Source organism: Chrysemys picta, chromosome 14, assembly GCF_011386835.1.
Source record: "Chrysemys picta bellii isolate R12L10 chromosome 14, ASM1138683v2, whole genome shotgun sequence".
In the NCBI taxonomy this organism is placed as follows: Eukaryota; Metazoa; Chordata; order Testudines; family Emydidae; genus Chrysemys; species Chrysemys picta.
In genome coordinates, this window is record NC_088804.1 from 15,658,394 (window position 1) to 15,673,947 (window position 15,554).

The 15,554-nt window shown below is 38.2% G+C and overlaps 1 protein-coding gene across 29 annotated transcripts in view; it reads right to left on the minus strand.

Annotated features, from left to right (window-relative positions):
• The window catches only part of CHD9 (chromodomain helicase DNA binding protein 9), a 186,344-nt gene that overhangs the window by 149,620 nt on the left and 21,170 nt on the right, over positions 1-15,554 (minus strand). For 18 of the 29 annotated variants that reach the window (XR_010592546.1, XM_065567047.1, XM_065567056.1 and 15 more), the window contains one exon: positions 13,046-14,651. The exons of 6 other annotated variants lie outside the window; for them this stretch is intronic. Coding sequence is in view for 18 of the 23 variants with exons in the window: in XM_065567047.1 (XP_065423119.1) it covers positions 13,046-14,485 (1,440 nt within the window). In the remaining 5 variants the exon portion in view is untranslated. Of the gene's footprint in view, positions 1-1,593; positions 1,617-13,045; positions 14,760-15,554 lie in introns of those variants that run through there. 5 more of the 29 variants (XM_065567062.1, XM_065567063.1, XM_042852271.2 and 2 more) reach the window with 3 other exon arrangements.

The window sequence follows — 15,554 nt, forward strand, 5'->3', positions numbered from 1 at the left end:
TCCAAGATGATCTCTTGCATTCATGGACTAAAACGCCACAAATTCATTCTCCAGTTGTCAGTCTGAACTTATTACAACGTATGTTACACCATCTTATGAACTCCTAAAACATTACAAAAGTAATGCAGTGGGAAAATTCAACAAAATTTGCACTAACTCAGTTAAAGCACTTCAAACAATGTTTCCACAATCATCAATCAATATCACTTTGTATTTTCTTCTTATTGCACTGATTTATAATAAAATATGCACAATTGAAGACTATAAAATTTATGGTTAAAGATAATATTGCATTGTTCTTGCTACAATTAAATTACAGCACCTACAGAAAATACATTATGACCACAAAACATTCTAGATTATCCCAGCTTTTAAACTGCACATAACTAAGTTTTAGTGACCATGGCATGTTTTAAAAACTAATGTGTATTGAAATAAAAGATACACAAGTAACACTGCAGTGAACATATTTCATTTGAAATGAGCATTTTCAAATGATAGAGGAACTTAATGTGGTTTATTTTCCCCAATTTAAAAATCAATTGTAAAAGCTATATCCAAACCTATACCTACTTAATGAGTTTCCCTCCCTAAATTACAGGCGTCATCTAATAGCTACAGTTAATAAAATGATTTAAAAAAAAAAAATCAGTCTGACATGGTATTTTTTCCACCCACCTTCACAAAACTATTAAAACTTGTGAAAATAATAAAGCCAACTGGTAGTTTTCTCGATATTCAAAATTAGCACATTCACTCACTACTATGGAAAAAAGTGTCTGGAAAAAAAACACATGGGCATTCCATAACTCATTTAAATAGTATACAAGGAGGGCACACAAACAGACCCCCTACCCAAATCTACTCCAATTCCAAAGAGAAATGGTCTTCTGAGAGCAGGATATCAAGACACTTGATATCCTACTCTCACTTCATTATTTTGCAAGAGAAACTCATAAAACAGGCTTCTCTTGGACAATACATTCTACGTAACTGTAAAATAAAGAATTAAACACTGGGCATTTCAACTACAATCTTATTAGTTTTAATATAGTGTATTGTAATATCTGACAACAGAAAACCTGAAGTATCTTCATAAATTTCACTCACTATTCGATAAGGGAAATTTTTATTAAATATTTATTTTAAAAGAACTGTAAATGGTTAGCTTTCTTTCTGTCAGAATATGTCTCGTGATTCTTTTGCAATGAATATTAGATAGCTAGTTTATTTTTGAAGAAAACAAAAATCTGCCCTGTTAAAGAGTAATCAGAATCAGTATTATGCATCTATGTTCAGATTGCACATACACGGTATATTGTGTAAAAATATTTTCATAACATTTGGTTTTGCTAGTTTCATTCTAAAGTTCAGGGCAAGGCTGACAAGGTATACGTGAGGTAAAGTGCTTTGTTCTCATAATGAAAATGAGCTAAATGTTCAGTAGGCCTCAAAACCTTTGCTCTAATTATGTCCGTTTCAAAACACTGTATTGTAACTGATGTCTCATTCAAAGATTGAGTATTCTTAGAAGAGTCTGAAGCATACAACAGTAATAAGTCTTAGCAGCAGGAAGAATTTCGTTAGACCTACTGTTCAGTTTGGCTTGGATCCTACATGCTCCTCACATACTGGACTAATCCATGAATTTCTCGCAACTCCACCCCCACTTTTCCTGGAATCTACTTCCTGTTCACCCTTCACCTTAAGTATGCACACTGGAGGCCAATAGCCTAAAAGCTACTGCTAACAACTCTGGTTTCTGTTACTCATTCTCCTGGCAGGGAGCGCAGAGCTCTGCTTCCTTTACAGTACAGTATGCAGAGTAATAACTAGGATCATATTTCACCACTGACTGCCATTCCATGCATCTCCAGGTTATAGAGGCTTTTTGCTAAGACGGAACTGACGGAAGTGACAAAACACCAGCCACTATGGGCTGTCTCCCATGACCTTAAAACTAGTATGTTACTAAAAATGATCAAAATCTTAAGAAAACATCTATATTTCATCTTAGCTGATCAAACCACTATGACGCCTAGGAATGTGCACATCCAGTATGTATCAGATCTAGAACAACATTTACGAACAGCAAGATTTTTTTTAAAGAATGTTGCAGTAAAAGAAATGCAAACAAACATAAGCAGAGGATGAAATAATGAAGTAGCAAACATAAAAACAAAGATGAACTGTGCTGCACCAAAAATACTTTCATTTTTTAATGTCATGTCACAAATGGAAATGGTAAGTAAGGTGAAGGACTTTCTCTAACAAAAAACAATTTCTCACTTTCCTCAGACACTGTTCGGCTTGTTGCCTCACATTAAAGAGTCTATTAAAAAAAAAAAAAGCATCAGTAAGAGGGATCTAAAATGGCAAAATAGTTACTGTACATTTAGCCATATGTCTTCTAACATTTATAATGCTTATATAGGCATATATTTGACATTGGTTACTTCAATTTGGAAATACAAAGTTTGACAATTAGAGAATAGATTTCTCACCTATTTTCTGCCTGCCACACCCTCTAAATTAAATTTCCACTTAAAATTAGCATGACCATTTATATTACTTGACTTGTTTACATACCAGGCTTACCAGATGGTATCGCAGTTCTGAAAAGTGTTTACTTCTTTTTAAAAAAATAAAAATGAAAGTTTCATGCTTTTGCAACACTGGCGACCCAGCCCTAGCAACTGAATTCCTCTATTTATCAATAGAACAGTATGCCACAATCAGTAGCAATACCAGTTTTCTCATGACAGATATGATAGTATCCTGCACTATTCTGGGCAAACCTTATAGAATTAAGTTAAACCTTATTGAATTAAAGTTTAATGCCTTTAGTGTCCATTGTATTGATAACACAAATGTTTTTGTACTACTGTGGGATTGTATGGAACTTCATGTGTAGGGGAATTGCCAGCAGATCGAGGGAAGTGATTATTCCCCTCTATTTGGCACTGGTGAGGCCACATCTGGAGTATTGCGTCCAGTTTTGGGCCCCCCACTACAGAAAGGATGTGAACAAACTGGAGAGAGTCCAGAGGAGGGCAACGAAAATGATCAGGGGGCTGGGGCACATAATTTACGAGGAGAGGCTGAGGGAACTGGGCTTGTTTAGTCTGCAGAAGAGAGAGAGTGGGGGGGATTTGATAGCAGCCTTCAACTACCTGAAGGGGGTTCCAAAGAGGATGGAGCTCGGCTGTTCTCAGTGGTGGCAGATGACAGAACAAGGAGCAATGGTCTCAAGTTGCAGTGGGGGAGGTCTAGGTTGGATATTAGGAAACACTATTTCATTAGGAGGGTGGTGAAGCACTGGAATGGGTTACCTAGGAAAGTGGTGGAATCTCCATCCTTAGAGGTTTTTAAGGCCTGGCTTGACAAAGCCCTGGCTGGGATGATTTAGTTGGTGTTGGTCCTGCTTTGAGCAGGGGGTTGGACTAGATGACCTCCTGAGGTCTCTTCCAATCCTAATCTTCTGTGATTCATTAGGAAGAACAAGGATTAATGCAATCTCTGGGAGATAATGTGAACTTCAAAGGACTAGACTAAACAATATAGCCAACAATTGATCTTTTGGAATAAAATGTGTGAAGTGGAATTCATAGGAAGTACTAGGGAGGAGGGAACTGCAAACCCCAATGGGCTCAGCCTTTGAAGCTTTGCCCTGAGAGGGGGACCTTTTGTCTGCTGATCACCTGTTACAACAGGACAGTTGAAAGGCCCAATCTGTCTGTTGGTCCCTGGGGAATCCAAAGAAAGGATTTTTATATAAATAGCCTGGCTTTAAACAGGATCAGGGCTTTTTGTTCTGCTCCCCAGCAAATGGTCAGGACTTCCAGTTGACAGAGGGCCCCAATCCTTAGGGAAAGGTTGGAAGCACTGACACATGCCAGAGCCCATGTTGAAGAAAATGGGGGTGATCTTTGATAAAATGTATTAGCAGCCATATAGGTTCTTTTATTGTTTTTGATGTTTTTTCTAGAATGCTTTTACCTTAAGAATAAACAGGCTTGCATAGGAAGTGCTGTGGGGTAACATAAGTATTGGCAATAGCACTGTGTGCCATTGCTGAGGGGGAAAAAAGTGAAGGAGACCTTCTTAAACAGATTGACTTTTCTGGGGAGTTCACAGCATCATCAGGGTGCTGTGCAACGTGGAAATACCCTGGTCAGGCGGGAGACAAATGTGAGGCTCTGCCCAAGCGAGGTGACAGACAGGGAGCCAGAATCCTGAGAAGGGTGCCCTTGATAGACTATAAACTGGTGGGGTGGGGGAAGGGGAGGAGATTTGTGACAACTCATACACTGCAAAACTCAATTTGGACTAATCATCTCTGTGTGCGAAGAGGTCTTTAATCCAATCTCATTTAAAATCAACCCTTGGCTCTTCTACAAAGACCAAAATGTGACAAGGTAAAAATATCAGTTGACACATACTGCATACAGTTTTGCAAACCCCAAACTATTAAATACATGGCTCGGGTCCCAACAAATCATGGGACTGAATTAAAAACCTATGAGAATGTTAAAAAGCAATAAATGTTTGCAGCTTTTTTATTTGCTTTTTGAGCCTATAGGGTACACTCACAATGTTTTCAAGATTTTCTTCTCAACTGAGAGAACTAAAAACTTGCATAAAAAACAAAATCAGAGATTCTCACATAAATCACAAGACTGCAGTAGCTAGACTAAGAAAAACACCAAATATTGCAAAACTTGTGATAAAACCAGAGTTTGCTGGCTGTGCAGCATTGCCAAAGGAGCACTTTATAAGTCCAAAAGAAAAGTTTTTAAAAAAGTATTTATCCACAGGCATAAAAGTTCTAAAACAGGCAACTGTTGTTTTACAGAGGTAGCTCAGAAACACATAAGCAAATACATACACTCACACATACACACACTTTATTAAGCCAGTTCCTTAGGGTTAATTGTTCTGCATGTGAAAACGTAACTCTGCAATTAAAAACTTATACAAAAGACAGGGACTTTCTAACTCAGAGGACTGATAGCAGCATATGGACTTTTTCACTAATAGGGTGGTGACTTGAAGCTCTCTAAACAATGATTTAAAGCAGAGGTTCTCAACCTTTTTCTTTCTAAGGACCCCCCAGCATGCTATAAAAACTCCACTGCCCACCTGTGTCACAAATGTTTTTCTACATATAAAAGCCAGGACTAACATTAGTGGGTAGCAAGAATGGCAATTGCCTGGGGCCCCATGCCAAAGAGGCGCCCGCAAAGCTACATTGCTCAGGCTTTGGCATCAGCCCCGGGTGGCAGGGCTCAGGGCACCGGGCTTCAGCCCCGTGCAGCGGAGCTTCAGCTTTCTGCCCTGGGCCCCAGCGAGTCTAATGCTGGTCCTGATTGGTGGACCCCTTGAAATCCGCTCATGGCCCCCCTGGTTGAGAACCACTGATTTAAAGAACTTCTCTTTGGAGCCCGTTTGGTAGCCTATCTGAAAAGGTTTGGTTGCTTCAGTCCCAGTTCTTGGTGGATAGATGTACACATTAACAAAAGCCATAGTCACTACTGGCACCCTTGCTGGATTTAGCGCACATGAAGTTGGAACTAGAGGTGGTCTCTCTATAACTTAGTTAAAGGAATATTACCCTTAGGTAGCTATTATATGCATTATTAAAAGGGACTCAAGTCCAAAGGTTTCTCAATAGGGTATCTATAGAAACCATTAACTAAAAAAAACAAAAACAAAAATAAATTATGAATATTATTTGTATTATTGTAGTTATTGCCACAATAGCAAATTGGTCATCTGTCTATTACAATCTGCTGACTTCTTCCAATGAAGATAATATAGACTGCCAGATGGATACAGAGTAATTTGAAAATTAGATATACAGTAAAAGCTCTGTTATCCAGCACTCAATGAACCAGAAAGCTCAATTAACCAGCATTTCTGATATCTCCCAATACAAATCTTCAATCTAGTAACTGGGACTAGTATACTGCCCAGCATGTTATTCAACTGCACAGTCTGCATTCTACTTTTATGCAAAAGAGGCAGAAGACAAGCAAGCTGGTATCAGGGGGTTATTAAAAAAAGCAGCTTCCAGGTTGGGTAACAGGGTCATTACAAATTCAGCCCAATTTCCTACACCTACCATGATAACTGGTGTTGATAATGATGACCCTGAGGCACCGCAAGATCCTGAAGAGTCTCCTGAATCAAACATTAAATTATGTTCAGTATAGTTTTAGTGTGAAGTATATTTTTAGTGATCTGGGTGTACACCATGCATTGCCCATAGTGATATGTAGTGTCATAAGATAGGCGTATGAAGTTTTCTATACAGTAGGTTAAGTGCTTCAAGAAACCAGCCACTCTGCAGTGCAGTACTGGATTGGCGAGTACCTGTACACTGTTTTATACTTTATTCATTTTATTGTATTCTAGTTCTTTGAAAATTGGTATTCCATTGGTAAAAATAACTCTCAGTTAACCAGAATATTAAATTAACTGGTACCCTGCATTTCCCCAACATGTCGGATGACAGAGCTTTTATTGTAGTTGACCTCCTACCTGACTGCTTAATCAGGACAATGAAACACTTGAAGCTAGACTAAATAAATCTTATTTTCATAAACCGTTTTATTGCATTGGGAGTTTAATATAGCACATTTCTCTACACTAAAGAATAGCCTGAAGACGGCTGAACACCATTTTTGGTTCACCATTTTATTCATTGTGGTCTAAATATTTTTCTTGATGCACAGTAAATAGGCTGTGCATTAAGGAGGGTCACAGTTGCCAATATCGCAAGATCAAATTGATCCTTCAAGATCTCATCTATATTGGGAAAAGATATTGTGCTTGAAACATGTTAAACAATGTGGTAAACACAATTTCGAATTTATGGACATGGAAAGTCATGTTTAAAAATGCATCCATATTTTTTAAATACAACTGTCCTTCGTCTACACTGAAGGCAATTTTTTATCATCATGTTATTGAACATATTTTCTAACACTATTCTTTTTTTCCAGTACAGATACTGCCCCAAGCTTCATTCTTATGGATGTAGTATAACAGGTGAATGCTTTCTTCTGCAAAGTATAAGAGAGGGTAACTGAAGAATCCAACAACCCTTACTCCTCACTTTTTCTTGGCCTGACCCACTCAAAATCCTCTCATTAGACTCCATGGCACAGAGGGACCTGTAACACCTAGATTGGCCACTCATATCCATCCCAACCTGTGCAAGAGAACCTCAGTGATTTTGGTGTGTTCTTGCCCCTAAAAAAGTGCGAGAGGAGGTTCCTTATTTTTAATCAAGTAAATTAAAACCTTTCCTTTTTTCTTATAAAAAAAAAAACCCCGCAATCTCCTACACATAAGAAGCAATTCCATAGCAGGACAATACTTCATGTCTAATTTTTTACACTTTGAATACGGTCAACAGGAAGGAACACATTAATGCACAAACAGAGAATATCACTGGGAATGTGGGATCGCAGGATTAAAAGGGTATTCAGGGTGCAAAATTTTGCTGTAGTAGTTGGAGTTGGAAATTCCTGGTCACACAAAAAGATTACCTGTGCATGGTCTCTGTCTCTCAACTGCAGGCAATCAGGTAAAGAGTTAGACTGCATGCTCCATCTTTTAATTGACTTGGGTATTTTCAGAGGCCACTGAGAGCACCTTTCCCCCTGCCAAAGAGATTCCCTGTAACTGGAAGGCTTCAGCTCACTGAGTTCCTCGAATATGAGACTAACAGATTAGATATCAAGGCAGTAGGTGCCTTGTAAATACCTAAAATAGGTAAGTACTACATCAATATTTTCAAAATCCCTCTCAATCCTAGTGGTACAGAGAAGCCCCACAAGTGTCTAACCTTATAGGGTAAAATTCACACATGCTAAAGAGGGTCAGCATATGGCAATCTGTACTTTAGGGCTACATGGGAGATAGCACAGGCCTACTACGCACAGGAATCTGTGTACTTCCTGCATACCGTGAAGAGGGTTTCTGTGTTGGTCCCAAATAGGGTGGCAGAGCGAGACTACAAGGGGATAGACTAGAGGACAAGCCAAGGAATCTGTAGTTAAAGAATTTCAGTGGCCCCAAAACCCACTACAATTGCACAAATTGCTGCAGTGGTTATTCTAATTTACAAGTTGTAATAGTGGCTGGGGAGAGGGCCCAGGGTCAGAGCCTTGTGTCTGGATGAGGGCAGGGGATGGACTTCACTTTCCAGCTCTCCTTTACTATATCCACATAAAGCTTGCTTATTTCAAGCTCTATGGACCTGTCAGATATTGTTGTGATTTCAAAGTAAAATGCTGTGGAACTGCTTAGTTAATACAGTCTACACTACTGTAACAAAACTCCCTCAGCACCAGTTGAAACACCGCTCCCTCTCAAATACCCCAGTAGTGAAGAAGGATCATCATTCAGCCTTACGGCTGCTCTTGCACAGTCTCTCTTTCCAAGCAGTACAGACAGCAGTAACCAAAATAAAAGACATGGAAACCCCACAGTTTAACGTGTAGTTTTATTTTAAGCATCAAGCTAATAATCTTGAAGTAAATTAGTGTTTTATGATGGGAACTCCCACAAAGATTAAGTTACAAGAGAGATGTATATGCATTCCTTAAGTAAATATATTTTCCTCCTTCCATGTTAAATAATTAAATGCAAAAAAACCTATGTTAAGATAATGCATTTAACACAACAAAGTAAGGAACTGAAAGTGTTATTCAACAAACCTCATGCCCGTCACTGAACCCCTCAGGTTAAAAAACAAACTTCCCTTATGGGCATGTCCCTGCATAGTTGTCTGTTATGGAGACTTGCTCCTTCTTCTGAAGTACTGGCCATCATTGGGAAACCAAATATCTGACTAAACAGATCACAGGTCTGTTCAAGTATAGCATTTTCCTATGTTCCCAAATCAAGCCATGCTAATTTGCTTGACTACTTACATTGTACACACACAGTATTTTTATGTCCAGACAAGTTAAAATTGGCATAGGATTTTTCACTTCCTTACTTTTCTGATTTAATTTCATAACAGTGCTGGAATGTAGGGTTTTTTAACATTTAATTTATTTTCTCTCTTTTTAAATAGAAAAAAAGATTGCTTATGGCTAATAATGTTAACCAAAATTTTCAAACGAAGATGCCTAAGGCTGATATGGTCAAAGGTAAATAGTGGCTGGAGAGAGCTAAATAGTGGTGCCCCCTAGGAATCTGTACTGGCACCAGTGCTGTTCCACATATTCATAAATGATCTGGAAAAAGAGGCAAGATGGCAAAATTGGAAGCCTATACAAAATTACTCAAGATAGTTAAGTCCAACGCAGACTTCAAAGAGTTACCAGGGGATCTCACAAAACTGGGTGAATAGCAACAAAACAGCACATGAAATTTAATGCTGATAAATGCAAAGTAGTGGGGATTATGTTTTCTATGCACATTGGAAAACATAATCCCCACTACTGTTACCACTCAAGAAAGATCTTGGAGTCACCGTGGATAGTTCTCTGAAAATATCCGCTCAATGTGCAACAGCAATCAAAAAAAAAAAAAAAAAAAAAAAAAGCTAACAGAAGGTTAGGAACCATTAGGAAAGGAATAAAAAGAAAAAAATATAAATGATGCCACTATATCAATCCATAATAAGTTCTGGTCGCTCCTTCTCAAAAAAGATACATTAGAACTGGAAAAGCTACAGAAAAGGGCAACAAAAATGACAGAGTATGGAACAGCTTCCATATGAGGAGAAATTAAAAAGACTTTTCAGCTTGGAAAAGAGAGGGGATAGAATATAGGTCTATAAAATCATGAATGTGGAGAAAGTGCATAAAGTAGTGTTATTTACTCCTTCACATAACACAAGAACCAGAGGTCATCAAATGAAATTAATAGGCAGCAGGTTTAAAAAGAACATAAGAAAGTACTTCTTTACGCAACGCACAATCAACCTGTGGAACTCATTGCCAGGGGATATTGTGGAAGCCAAAACTACAATGGGGTTCAAAAAAAAAAAAAAATAGGTAAGTTCATGGAGGATAGAAGAGGGTCAGGGATGCAATTCCATGCTCTGGTTGTCCCTAGCCTTTCACTGTCAGAAGCTGGAAGTGGACAACAGGGGATGAACTGCTCAACGATTGCTTGTTCTGTTCATTCCGTATAAAGCACCTGGCATTGGCCATTCCTGGATGACAGGACACCGGGCTAGATGGACCATTGATCTGACCCAGTATGGCCATTCTTACATTGACAATCAGCAAAGAATTAAAGGATGGTAGTATTCTGAATGCCAATCACCATGATTTTATGGAAAGTGAGTGTCAAACTTTTTTTTTTTTTTTTTTTTAAAGGAGATCACAAGTTTGGTTGATCACGGTAACTGTGTTAACGCTACATGACATTCTGATAACATTACATTATGCACAAAATCAATGCAGCACATATTCAATGGATTAAGAATTTCTTAACTGAAAGATTACAAAGAAGTTACTGTAAATGGGGAATCATCATCCAAAGTGGGTGTTTCTACTAGCGTCTTGCAGAGATCTGTTCTCAGCCTTGTACTAGTCAACATCTTGAATATAAAATATTATGGTAAAATCTGCAGAAGATCCAAAACTTGATGAAGTGGTAAATGATAAGGACAGGTCAGTTACGTAGACTGACCTGGACTGCTTGGTAAGGTGAACTCATTTGAGCAACATATCTTTTAATATAGCCAAAAGCAAGGTCATACATTTAAAAACCAAAGAATGTTGATCACACTGATAAGATACAGAACTGTATCCTGGAAAAACAGGGATTCTTAAAAGGACTTGAGAAGAGGGGTAAGGGACTATGGTAGGTAACCAGTTGAACATAAGCTCCCAGTGCAATGCTGTAGCTAAAAGAGCAAATGGGATTCTTGAATGTATAAGTAGGGGAATATCAAGTAGGATTAAGGAAGTGGTATCACTTGTATATATGGCATTAGTGAAACCATTACTGGAATGAAAAAGGATGTTAAATGTTCAAAAAGAGATGTTAAATTGCAAAGTTTCAGAAGAGAGCTACAAGAATGATTTAAGGTCTGGAAAACATGCCTTATATGGAAAGACTAAAGCTCAACCCGGCTCTCTGAGCTCTGGTCAAGTGAAAAAATTCTCTAACTTATATCTAAGAGAAGGTTCAGAGGTGATTTTATCAAAGTCTACGAGCAGCTACAGGAGGAAGGGGTATCTGATAGTACACAGAAAGGCATAAGGAGATTAAACAAACAGTTGCAAGTTGAACGTAGTCCTAGGCTTGGTCTACACTACCCCCCCTAATTCGAACTAAGGTACGCAACTTCAGCTACGTGAATAACGTAGCTGAAGTTCGAAGTACCTTAGTTCGAATTAGTTCAAACTTACCTTGGTCCACACTCGGCAGGCAGGCTCCCCCGTCGACTCCGCGGTACTCCTCTCGGCGAGCTGGAGTACCGCAGTCGACGGCGAGCACTTCCGGGTTCGACTTATCGCGTCCAGACTAGACGCGATAAGTCGAACCCAGAAGTTCGATTTCCAGCCGTCGAACTTGCGGGTAAGTGTAGCCAAGGCCCTAGATAAATTCAAACTAGAAATAAGAACACACACAAAAAAACAGTGACGATAATTAACTTTTGGAACAACTTACATGGTGAAGTGATGATTCACCATCACTAAGACTGAATAGCTTTCTAAAAGGTATGCAGTAGCTCAAAGAGAACTTGTGGGCTTGATGCAGAGTTGTTGTGTAGTAGGCCTGTGTTATGCACCACTGGTTGTGGTGTAGGCCTGTGTTATGCAGGAGTTCAGACGAGCATAGTGGTCCCTTCTGACCTTACAAATTGAGTTTAAATGGCTCACAGTCTTTCAAGATCACACCACTGAGTTCAGTGGGGTGAGGTGAGTGCATACCTTTGGTGCTGCAAGCTAGAGAGTGGAGTTTTCTAAAACCTTGGGTTAACAGGACAGCATTGCACTGATTTACATGAATTCAGGTCTTGCTTATCCTGGTTTTCTGTATTTGTTTTTCTGGAACGGATAACCTGAGAACTAGTAAATGTATGAAAACACAAGAACAAAGAAGCTGACTAAAATCAAAGATGGAAGTGATTTTTACTCAGTAATTTTCATCAAACACCTATTTAACATAAGCACACAACTGACAAACAGGTGAAAATGAAGATCACTTTAAAAAAGACTCAACACAGCCACTCATTCAATTAAGGGATAAGAAAGCTAATCCACTTCTCGTGTCCTCCACAGAGACTATCAGCAACAAAAGGCAATAACACAGGATTTAGCATTTCTGGTATCGAAAGGTTAGGTAAAACAAGGAGTTTTTTTCCTTAGTTCTTCAGGCTTTTAATGAAGCACATTTTTTTCCATTCCCCTAAAATTCAACAAGCATTATATCTTTCAGGACAGCTCCTTGTCTTTCTACTCACTCAACAGTGTCAAAAACTTACCTAGCAGGGAATATATACAACTCTGGTTACACTGCAGGTAGTAAAGTAAAAACCTGTGTTATATGGAGTGAAAAATAATCCCTCAGACTCTTAAAGCTATACTTCAATCTTTTTTATTAAAACTAAACTACATATAACTTCTTAAAGTCTATTTGTACCTAGTACACATTAGTGACAAATTCTTACTGCAGCAAAAATAAGATGTAGACTGCAGCAGTTACACATAAGGTTCTTAGTTCCAGGCGAATACTGTAGTATTTCTAAAACTAATTCTGTATTAACCATTTTAGTACTTAAGAAAGCTAAATTAGAGATATTATTTATCCATTTAGACAGGAGTATGAATTGTAAGTGTTCAGTGTAACAACCAATGTTTATATTTAGGGTTTGACTTTTTTAGGGATATAGGCTGTAATTTCTTTTCAAGGATAGAAGAGAGTTACTTATTCTTTACTAACAAATGACCAACAACAGATAAGAGATTTTAGAGTTACCTGTGGACAAAGAATTAATACTTACCAGCATGATTAAGTTCACTGGAACAATTACACCACACCCTCCCAAAAAAGGGCTACATACCTGCCCTTGCAAAGCTATACGATTTCTGTCTTGTAGATGCCGATTAGAAACTGAAGAATGCCAGGGATGCATCTGACTTTGAGACTGTGTCCGAGCAATATCGGATGACTGTGTTATTTGCTGTGGGGTAATATGGTGTTCTAGGCCATGCTCTAATATGTGGCTTGAAGTGTCCTGAACAAATGCTGAATCATCAAATTGGGGTAGGAGATCTTCCTGAAGGAGGTCCTCTGGATCAAGTCCTGTAAATGGTTCAGCTTGAGACTCAACTTGATGAAGTAAGTTCTCATCCAAAGATGAAAAACCATTGCTTTCTATAGAATCACCAAAATGGCTTATCTGAGAAGCAGAACCCGCAGAGGCTGGAAAATTAATGTTCACAGGAGAGAGTTTTGAACTACTGTAGCTGCCCTGAGGATGTGCTGAATGCAACATTTGGAAACTATTTGAATTCAAAGGTGTGTTAGGATTCAAGAGGTGCTCGGTGGTTTCTTGCTTGGTCCCTGTTTGAGATGTAAAGGCATCACTTCCAGTATAATCAGATAAAGGATGTGTTTGTTGGCTAGCAGAAAGAGCGGTAGAAGACTGTAAAAGGCTGGTAGGAGAAATGTGGTTATTAGAGTAAGAATATGGAGAAGGAAACTGCTGTGTATTATTAACAGAGCAAGGAGTCATAGTTGGAGATTGTCCATCAAAGTTTCCTTCTTGATTCCCACAAAAATGTATTGAAGCACTGGCATTTTGAGAAAACTGTTGAACAGAGAGAGGCTGCTGTGAAGTTGATGGATTAGCAATTTGAGGTGGATGGGTAACACTGACTCTGCGTGGAGCAGATACGTTAACCTCCATAAAGTTTTTTGGCCGATTCAGAGCGTCTTGCCCTGCATTAATGTTGTTTCTGCTTTGTTGCGACTGTAGTGAGGCACACTGATGCTGTTGTTCGTTGGCCTGAAATAAGGCAAAGTCATGGTGTGCTACAAAACTTTTAGTTTGCTGCATAGACTGAGAATGTCCTTGGTGAAAAGGTGACCCATTTTGATTTGGAACAGTTGTGGTAGTTTGATGACCCCACATAGGACTACCATCAGCCACATCAGGAAACATTCCATTGGATTGGTTTTGTGGATGGATTGGTGAGCAATTAAATTGAGAGTGTGGCGATAAAACACTGTCAGCTGGGCTGCTGAAAGACTGATTTACTTGAAGTTTCAGTGAATCATACTGATTTAACTGCTCAAATTCGCTCATCTTTTGTTGAGTTTGAGTATCTTGCACATGGTTCAGTGAGTCTATGTGCAGAGGCTCAAATTCTGCACCCAAGTTCAATTCATCAACAAGTGAAACGGGTCCAGGTTGTACAAAGGCATCATCCGACAAACCTTCCAACGTCTCGCTAAAAAGGTTGGCATCATCAAAAAAATCCATCATAGGATCAGTCATCTTGATACCTCCACACTGCTTCGTCTCTGAACTCCAAATGGAGTCAATTTACCCTCTCTGCAGTGAACAGCAACAGATTACTTCCAGTGGTCACCACCTTATCCAATGCATGTCAACATCCATTAGTGCTTCTGAAGAAATGTATGTCTTAAACTGTACAAATATCCTAGGGAAGAAAGAATAAGAGCAATGACTTTAAACTTACTTTTCTGGAGTTTTGTTTTATTTAGTTTTCATTTCCTCCTCCTCTTGGTATTAGTTTGTCAATTTTACTCTATATTTATATAAACAAAAGTGAGCAATTAGACTCATTTTGACTTTTTAAAAAACAAAAACAGAAAACTGTCACATTCTAGTCATGAATGGGCTGCTTTATTTTTTGTCTGTGTCCCACAAATAAAACATATGTAACTATTCATTTATTTCCTTTCCAATGTTATATTTTATACAGTTGAAGAATAAGTAATATTACATGTAATGATTCTGTATATTCTAGATCAAGTAAAATCTGAGAGGAGAAAGGAAATAGTCCAAACACTTGAGAGAGACAGATCATCGTGAAACAGCTTTAGTAAGATGAAGCTCAGATAATCTATTTCTTTCCATTAAACTGAATGAGTGCTTGGTCATTTCAATGAAAATCTTAATTATTCAACATTTTTGTTATGATTTTCAGTCTAATTAACCTGTCAATTACCATTACATATTAATAAAATGGTTAAGTCACACACTGCTCATGGATTTTGTGCTTTCACAATGGCAACCAGGAAATATCAAGTAATGTATTTTTTCAATATTTTTAAAATGCAATAAACTGCAAATCAACTTCTAAAAATTTTAGAAGTGAACACATGCATAACATGCACAATTACTGCACTTATACATGCAAATTGTGTATAAGCAATTGTGAAAATCTGTTCCTTTGTATATAAATAAGAGGTGGGTAAATGGTAATTATTCTTCAGCTGAACAGAACAAGTTACAAGAAACATTAAGTTATGTTTAGATTAATTTCACTTAAACCCACTTAACCAAAAACACAGTAGAATCCACAAAGGCATAACTATTA